This window comes from Prunus persica, chromosome G3 (genome assembly GCF_000346465.2).
Source record: "Prunus persica cultivar Lovell chromosome G3, Prunus_persica_NCBIv2, whole genome shotgun sequence".
Classification (NCBI taxonomy): domain Eukaryota; kingdom Viridiplantae; phylum Streptophyta; class Magnoliopsida; order Rosales; family Rosaceae; genus Prunus; species Prunus persica.
The window spans coordinates 7,431,955-7,441,610 of record NC_034011.1 but is presented as its reverse complement, the minus strand read 5'-3'; the positions used below and the strand labels follow the sequence as shown (position 1 = coordinate 7,441,610).

At 35.1% G+C, this 9,656-nt stretch overlaps 1 protein-coding gene across 1 annotated transcript; it reads right to left on the bottom strand.

The window, feature by feature from the left end:
- LOC18783603 (cinnamoyl-CoA reductase 1) lies at positions 1,667-9,352 on the bottom strand. Its single transcript, XM_007215589.2, has 5 exons — positions 8,660-9,352; positions 8,254-8,408; positions 5,155-5,340; positions 2,384-2,736; positions 1,667-1,948 (listed from the first exon to the last, which is right to left on the bottom strand). Exons 1-5 carry the CDS (start codon positions 8,796-8,798, stop codon positions 1,765-1,767), a joined length of 1,017 nt encoding a protein of 338 aa, XP_007215651.1. The 5' UTR covers positions 8,799-9,352; the 3' UTR covers positions 1,667-1,764.

Sequence of the window (9,656 nt, the reverse complement as noted above, 5' to 3'; positions counted from 1 at the left end):
GAAGCTAAAGAGCCTATTTCATGTCATTCATAGCCATTTAACGCCCACTTACGTCACCGTTATTTCTTTTCCACTAACTCTCCACCATCAACCCATGTTTAATCCAATTAATCCCTCAATTAAACCCTTCATCACCCACCACGAAGCTGTTAACTTCCCACTTACCTCATTGACCACTATAAATCACCCATCAACTTATTTGGCAAGGGACCCCGACAACAGATTTCTTTATCCATTTCATTCAAAATTTAGTTTTATGTTTTCCTTTGTAATGCGTTGCTAAAACTGTAGCTAAGGCTAGAGGGAATGTTCTTTGAGTAAGTTTGTGAATTGTTCTTTAACCTAATATACGGTACGAATTGCTAAATTCTTTTATTTTTGGTTGTTCAATATTTTCATATCCTTTTATTTTGATTGATGTTAAGTGCTATTATCTTTTCATGAGTTCAATTATATTTTTCTCATTGTTAAGAATTGACTTAGCATGCTTTTAAATTAAAAGAGTAGATATTAAGCAATTCCATTTTCTGAACAATCATTAATAAAAGATAACATTGAAAAAATTAAATTGGTTTTAATTTTTTTTTTATCTTCCTGTTAAAGTTTTTCAATGATGATTTTAATCGAGTTATAATTTGGATCAAAGAGCATGAAACATACTTTATTTAAAGAATTGAACCTTGATGCCTTAGCATTTCCATTATTGATATTTCATTTTTAGACTCAATTTCCACAACAATCAAATCAAATTACTTTTCCATTTTGCTTGTCACTTTTATTGTGGTACGTTTAATTATTTCTTTGTGTGCAGATATTTGCCTACTTGCTCATTGAGGATACAATACTTGGACTTCCAAGATTATTACTACGTGTGACTACTTGCACTTGGGTAGACGCAACAGTTGGCCAAGAGTCTTCGTGTTCACTTTCCCTTGAAAATTGGGTACAAGTTCAAGGGAAATTCACTAGTTTAGCCTCACCATAATGAACCATAAGCCCAGACAAAACACACAAACCCAATATAACTGAAACTCTAAAGCGACCCATGAGCCTGCATGAACCCTATCACCACTACCTGAAGAAGCGTCGTCACAGCCACACCTAACACCGCATCCATAATAGATTTGGGAAAAATGTGATTCACAACGATCAACATGAGGATAAGAGTGAATAAATAAACGAAAACAAAAAACTATGGCAAAGAACAATTGAGTGATTTGTACCAACCACCATCAAATACAATGTAGAACCAAATTCAGAGAACATGAGTAGTGTTAGAGAGCGGGTTTTGGGAAAATGATTTGATTGAGAACATAGCCCAAAAGGGGTGAAGGGGAACTTCAATCTAAGTACGGCCCAGAAGAGATCACCACAAGGGGATTCTTATCCAAAATGCCCAGTGGACTTATTCACTAACCCAACAGTAAGAGATGAAGGGGAGGTGGGATAGTGAGGCTTCTTCCTCCCCCCCCTCTATTGAGTTTTTCCTTAGGATTTACACAGGGAGAGAGCGGCTAGGTCAAAACTTCTCTCTCCACATATCCTATGAAATTACTTCTCTTAATTTGACCAATATATAATAATAATATTTATTAAACTAATTAAATAATTAATTGATCACATAAGTCACTTCATGTAGGTTAGGTGATACATAATATTTATGAAATATTCTTACAAACTTGTCATCTGATATTAAAATACCATTGCAACGTTTATCTCCGCCGCAAATACATAGGTCACGCATTGCAAATATTCTTACAAGATTTAAGATTGAATTTTAATGGAATCTTCTTGTGGTTTAGGCACTGGAAGGTGGCCCTTCTCCTGCAAGCTCTTAACAGTTTCATATAGGCACTGTTTCACTGGAATGAACTCCACGCCCAAGTCTTGTAGCTTCTGGGTTGTCAACTTGTATGGTTTTACTCTTGGTTTGACTTCATCCGAGCACCTGTAAATATATGACATACTAATTAATTTAATCCCACAACATTAAAAAACAAGAGTACTTTCAAAAATACAAATATGTGTATTGCATTAAAATAGTTTGAAAATAGAAATCCATAAATAATAAAAAATTGTATGTAAATAGATTTTAAAATAATAGTTTAAAATGTATAAGCAAACCAATGATTAGCCAAAAATTTCTTTATTCTATAAAAACATTAAGTAATGGACCATAAGCAAACACTAAATCAATCACTATGAGAGATGCCTACGTATGCATAAACAAACATATTTGTCATTTCGCTTATACCAAAATAGGGATACCATCACTGTCCCCCGCCCTCATCCCCATCTTGGTTGTTAACATGTAGCTCAGAAAATATCTTATTTAGACAAGAAATAAAGAAAACAAAATTGATGAGGACGATGATGTACTTACTTGGTGGGAATTGGGTATTCTGGGAAGAACTTGGCTAGGATTTCTACCACGTCTCCACGGTGAAGCACACTCTCACCACAAAGGTACCTTCCCGAGGCAGATGGAGTTTCATACACCAGAATGTGGGCCACAGCCACGTCCCTAACATGCACATAGGCCTGCACAGCATTGGCATAAGTCTTGGCTGAGCCTGTGAGGTACTTGAGGATGTGGATGATGCTGGCGTTGACGGTTGGTTGGAGAAGTGGTCCGAGTACCAAAACTGGGTTCACCACCACCAAATCCACCCCTTTCTCCTTGGCCTCTTCCCAAGCTGTCTGCTCTGCCACTGTTTTCGCATAGCAGTACCAGTTCTGCATATATATTATTTTGTATTTGTCAAATTCATTATCACTTTAAGCATCATAATCGTCGTCATGGTTACCTTAATCCTTAAAGCAGAGTGTATGTATAACCATTATTTTCAATTGTATTAATCTAATCCATTTTATTTGTTTCATCGATCCAGCTCTATCAAGAGGATAACTATGAAATGGCCACAATATGTTTTCAAAGAGCTGGTGATACTTGGGAAAGAAGGTCGAAAGCTGCTGGCCTTAAAGTTATGGCTGACAATAACGGCACTTCAAATCCTGAAAAGGCTAATGCTCCCCTCAAGAAAGCTGGAGAAATTTTTGAATCTTTAGGGAAGGCAGATTCTGCTACTTGGACTAGGCATCGGATAGTGAGACCAAAGGTTGGTCAAGCTTTCACAACAAGTGAAGCTAGTTCTAAGAGGCAGAGAGACAAAGTATGGTTATGGCATAAACGTCTTGGGCATGCCTCGTTTGGTTATCTGAAGAAGTTGTTCCCATTATTATTTTCCAGTTTTGATGTTTCCAGCTTCCAGTGTGAATTGGCTAAGAGTCATTGTGTTCCGTTCCCATTAAGTGCAAATAAAAGTTTAGTTCCCTTCTCCCTTATTCATTCTGATGTTCCGGGGCTTGCTCAAATAGCTACTTTGGTTAGAGCTCGATGGTTTGTACTTTCATTGATGACTGCACCCGAATTACCTGGGTTTCCCTTATCAAAAGTGGAAGTCAATTTAATGTTTCAACAGTTCCATAAAATGGTGGTGACTCAGTTTCATGCCCAAATACAGGTTCTCCATTCTGACAATGGAGAGAATTTCTTAATCATGATCTCAAAAAATTCTTACAGGATCATGACTTCATACATAAATGCTCGTGTCCATATACTCCCCAACAAAATAGGGTGACTGAGAGAAAGAACTGACATTTATTGGAAGTCGTTCGTGCATCTTTATTTAGTGCCAACATACCTAGATCTTTTTGGGGTGAGGCCGTCCTCTCTACAACTTACCTTATAAATAGGATTCCCTCAAGAATCTTGAATTTCCAAACTCCTCTTCAAACACTTCACCACCATCTCCAAATACCTCCCACCCCAAACCTTGAACCGTGGATTTTTGACTGTATTGTATTCATGCACTTACATGATCACCAACGCAACAAATTAGATCCTTACGCAAAAAAGTGTGTTTTCATTGGCAATGCCCCTCATAAAAAAGGCTACCGATGTTATCACCCTCAAAGTCATAAGGTATCTACCTTCATGGATATAGCGTTCCAAGAACAAGACATATATTTTTTAGAAGCATAAGAGGAGAATCTATAGTGAAACACCCCGAATTTTCTGGACTTTTTCACAATGGAATAGATTTAACATCAATGTGACCGGTCGCCCCTCCAAAACAACCCTTCGCCCTCCTTATTCCTTCACAGGCGGAGCCACTATGTCAAAACGACCGTTGCTTTGTCCTCTTTTGCTGAACATTGAGCCTATATCACCAATGGAAAACGACCAGTCGACTCCATGATGCCAAAATCAGGAGGAGGTAGTTGCTTATGTCATCCTCTTCACTAATCACCAGCAAATAGTGGTTGAAGGCACAAGGACCCCCGCCTAGAATTCTCGCTCTATCTTGTCGTGAGGAGAAAGCAAACATGAACAAATAATCCTCCAAGGTCACAATCTCCACCCGTGCCTTCGGTCTCCATAGTGTCGCCATAGCGCGCTTAAATGCCTCCTTGTTGAAAGGTTTCTTCGTGAGCACTTTGCCTACTAGGACAAACTTTGTAGTTCGAAGCAGACCAGCATTACCTCCCTCAACCACCAGTACTAGTTGCTGTTCCTCCTCAGTCGGCACAAATTGAGAAGCAAAATGGTTTACCATCTCTTCCATGTGCCAAACTGTACTCCAATACATCTAGCACCCACTTAAATAGCTGTTGTACTAGAATAACAATACGTAGTAGAACTATCAGGATCATGGAAGTCTTGAGAGAATACTAGTTTGAAATCTCACAAGCTTTATCTACCAACTTGACCTTTTCTACTCTCCTAGAGAAACCCCAGGATAAAACAATTGTTCTTAATTATGGCAGATCTGGGTTATGTCAATTGGTCATAGTAGTGAGTCCGCCCCTTGCACCCAAGTCTTCTCCTTATAGATTAGCTAGATAAATTTTAAATTGTTTACAGCAAAGCTTGTATTAAAAAAAACAATTGTTCTTAATTATGAGACATAATGAGTGATAAATATATCAAACATTGATGTTTGTTTGTGTGCATAATCTATACATATAAAGCAAAAGGCAGAGAATGGTGAAACATTCAAAATACAAGAAAATGCTCTTGTGAGTCATTAAACATCTACTATATATACTGAAGAGATAAAATATTAAAATTGTTATAAGATTATGTCTAACCTTGGTGTTCTTGCAATATTCAAGGTTGCTCCAACATGACTCATCGACCACCACATCAGGGCTCCTGGTGGGGTTCATGTACACTGTACCAATTGACGACGTGAACACAACCCTTTTAACCTTGGCTTCTGCTGCTGCAACAATCACATTTTTCGTTCCATTCACCGCAGGCTCCATCATTTGTTCCTATATTTGTTCCATCATTCATTGCCTTATTAAAAAAAGGGCTGGATATAGGCAATAGAGGGGTACCATTTAAAAAGATACAAGTTTCTTTACCCAAAAAAAAAAAAACTCAAAGTTCCAAAAAAAAAAGTGTTTACACAAAAAATAAAGATGGTCTATTAATTAATAAATATTAGATATGTTAATAAGTGTCACGAGAAGCTACAACCGATTCAATTAATAGTGAATTCTAGAGTCTTTTTCTGAAATCAAACAAAAACCTATTAATAAATATTAGATATGTTATTACGCATGTCCCATTTAAAAGTTATTGAGGGCCCATCTTTTTGGGCTTTACAAATAAAACGCATGCTTGCTTTTGGAGAACTCAAGCTTAAATGAAACGATGTGTTCCATTAAAAGATATCAAAGAAAGAGAACGGTGTCGTTCTAGCAAAAGAAATTAGGTCTGTCTTCTTCTATGCGAAAACCTGCACCTCAGACTCCATACAACAACCCATTAATTTTGAAATCTATATATAAAATTAAAATTAAAATTATATATATAAAAGGTCATACTACTCCTACATATTTACATTGCTTGCCACTAAGCTTCAAATAAGTCAACCTGATTGTTTTCAAGCATGTCAGTAAGTCCTTCATTTCTAATTAATACTTCATCATTTATAGCATATCAATGACGTTGTTTTTTTTTTTTTTTGGGCATTCCCTCTAATCCCAAAAATTTCGACCAATAAAAAAATCCTTAAACTTTCGACCAATAAAAAAATCCTTAAACTTTCGACCAAGAAAAAATTCCTCAAATTTTGTCCTAATAAAATATAATTGGTAAATTATTATTAATATAATATGTATATATCCAATACAATATAATAGGTAAATTATTATCAATACAATTTACCTACAAATTTATCCATAATAGGTAAATTACAAGTTATATTATTGCATAATAGGAAATTATTAGGTAAACTATATCCAAAATACTTTTATAAAAGTTGGGTATATTATTTGAATAATAAGTAAATTCATTTTTGTAAAAGAAGTAATAGGTATGTTATTTTTTCAATTTTATGTATGCTATTATATTTATAAAATAATAATATAATAAATAATTAATCACGTATACTTCATAAGTAAATTAAAAAAAATTATTGAATAAACTGATTAGGTATGTTAAATCTGAATGTATTGTTAAGTTTTAAAAAAGTTTCCAAATTAATCCTACATCCATTTGAAGATCTTTTCAAATTGAACGTGTGCCATTAGTTACAATCTAATTAAAATTTATTTTTGTGTTGGATCCTATATTAATATACAAAATATAATAATGACTTAGTTGGGGGTATTTTAGTAATCCAAAAAAATACAATAAATTCGATTTTGCGTTTGATTAGGTAAGTTCCCGAGTTGGATCCTAGTCATCGGGTTTTATTTAGAAAAAAATGGATATTATTCAAACAAAAATAAAGAGATGGGTTGTAATTGAAAAAATTACCTTGAAGGGGTTAAGTTAAATTTACTATTAAAAAATGATAATAACAAATCCAATCCCTTCAAAATATTTTAATAGCATAGAGATAATATATTATAGTAGAAAATCATGAGCAAATTTTATTTTGAGTTAAGGTACAATAATATCTTTTTTTCAAGGCATTTGGAAGACATTTTGGAGAAATTTTTTTTATGGTTCTAAATACATCCACGTGTTAGGGTATGGCCTAAATTGGTAATTTTAAAACCTCATTAATTTTACCCAAAAAAAAAATAACTAAAATGTGAGGTTTAATTTTTTTATTTTTTATTTATAAAATGGAAATCTGGAGACAATAACACTCGAAAATAACTTTTCTAAAACCCCTTTCAACTGCCATAATTTCCCCGAATATAGTTCAATGGCATCAAAGACAAAAACTAGCATCGACATGACTCTTAAAAAGACTAAGAACACTCAGCAAACTCAACCAAAATAATACTAAAAACTAAAATGATGTCGGCAAAGGGAAAATTAATCGCCACTGATTCTTTCGGGGTAAGACATAGAGAGCACCACTTAGTTACTCCTGGGCCTCAACGCACCAATGAGTAGTGGATCTACCATGATCAAGCCGCAATACCTCAAACAGCAACCTCGCAAGATGAGGCACAACCAAAGCTAACCCAGATATGAGACTACATATCTCCCAAAAGAAGAGTAGATCGATAGAGGTCTCCCAAAAACCAAAGAACATCGAAGATCCAACAGAATCCAGGAGCCGAAGCGTCCTCTCTCTTTTTCTTTCCCTCTCTTAGCGGCTACGGTTATGTACCCTAAAATGTGAGCTTTTTACCAAACTACTAGACATGCATGTTATTTTTCTTTAATTTTTTTTTTCTTATCTTAATCTTTAGTTAAGATGTAATCATGACACCATGCAGCGAAAATGTAAATTGTTTCATATAAGATAATGAATATATCGTTACAATAGTAGGAAAAAATTCATGCCGCTTAACTTTCTAATAGACTTTTATAATGTGGGACGTGAATTTGAAAGCTAATTTAAGAAATTATGAAAAGGGAAATATCTTCACCCAACCAAAACCAATATCCGTTACCAAACTATTCCTTTCTTAGCTAGTGTTCTTTTTTTTTTTTTTAACCTTTTAAATACTCATAGTATTTAAGAAAGTATTATGGGACTTAGAGAACAAGTTTGGAGGTCCAAAACATCACAATCGACAAAAGCAAGTGGTTTCTGGCCCAGAACCACCACGGGATAGTTTTGTTTGAAGGATACACAAACTGATCGAAAAACTGTGCATGCACATGCATGGTATTGTCCACCACGTAAGAGAAAAAGTGTGCATATTTTCCGGCAGCAACCAAACAGGAAAAGGAAGAAACAAAGTAAGGAAGCAGAGACAAAAAAAACTCACTGGGTCATCCGTAACCGGTGATGCTGTGTGAAAAACGCCATCACAGCCGTTGATGGCTTCTTTAAGGCTCTCAAAGTCAAGAAGATCAGCTTTACGTAAAGTCAACCTATCTTGAGCTCCTTCAAGCTCCCTCAAATGAGCATTCTTTGGGTCATCTGTGATCAACACAAAATAAGAAAAGCACCAAAAAGGAAAAAAAAACATATCAATACAAGGAAGAATTATGTCTCCCAATATATGTTATACGTGTTATGTCAAACTGGGAATCAAAACAGCAAATTCATATATAATTCAAATAAATTAATGGCCAGTTTTAATTCACAGTCTCACAACATAATAAGTCGATACTCCGAATGTAGGACAAAAAAACAACTCAAAGGCCAAGAAGATAATGATTTGGAGTGACCTGGGTTTCTCAAGGTTCCCCTAACAATGTAGCCTCTTTCTAGCAACAGTTTGACAATCCAGGAAGCAATGAAGCCTCCAGCTCCGGTGACACAAACAGTTTGGCCATGGCCTGAAACTGAAGAGCTATCGGCAGGCATCTTAATACTTAGCTTGGTTTTAGGGTAATGAATTTTTTTTGTTTCTCTTTTGGGTGGTGGGAGTGGAAGAGATCAAAATAGAGAGAGAGAGAGAGAGAGAGAGAGAGAGAGAGAGAGAGTTTGAAGTTTGTGTTTTGTAATGGAATAGCTGCTAGTGTGGCTTTATAAGGAGGAGAAGAGCCTACCAGATCACCTACCGCCGGTTAAAAAAAAACATTTGAGAAAAAAGATAAAGATATGTGAGGCTTTAACAATTGCTTTTTCTTTTTTGGTCTGAGCTTTAACATTTGCTTTGTCTAACAAGTGGAAGACAAAATGTGTCATGAGCCACATGACTTTCTTTTTTTTTCTTTTCGTTGTAAAATAATGATATTTTAATTGGCGTTATTGGTGGCGTTTTAAATGAGTGGTTTATGAATTCCTACTTTTGAGTTTGGTTATAATCTTTTATTTATAAGAGTACACACCAATCAATCGTAATCAATTTGGCCCTTCATCTTTGGGTCGACATTAATTAATTTGGTCCTTGTTGTATGCCGACCGAATTTTCAATAAAAACTGATTACGTGTCATCGTATGAGCCACTTTAAAGGAATATTATCATCTAATTATAATTCATTTCAGTCTTAAAATTCATGTGTGTGAACCAAAAGATTAAGAATCATATTGATTGATTTGAAAATTTAAGGATTGAATTGAAAAGTCCATAGACGTTTCTGGTCAATTTGGTGGGTTTGGATAAGTCACTTGCAACCCAGGTTCTGTGTCTGATTTGATCTAAATATAATTTACTTTATTTTATTTTTCTGGCCCTTAATTTCTTAAAATGATTTCTTCCCATCAAAAGAGAAAAAAATA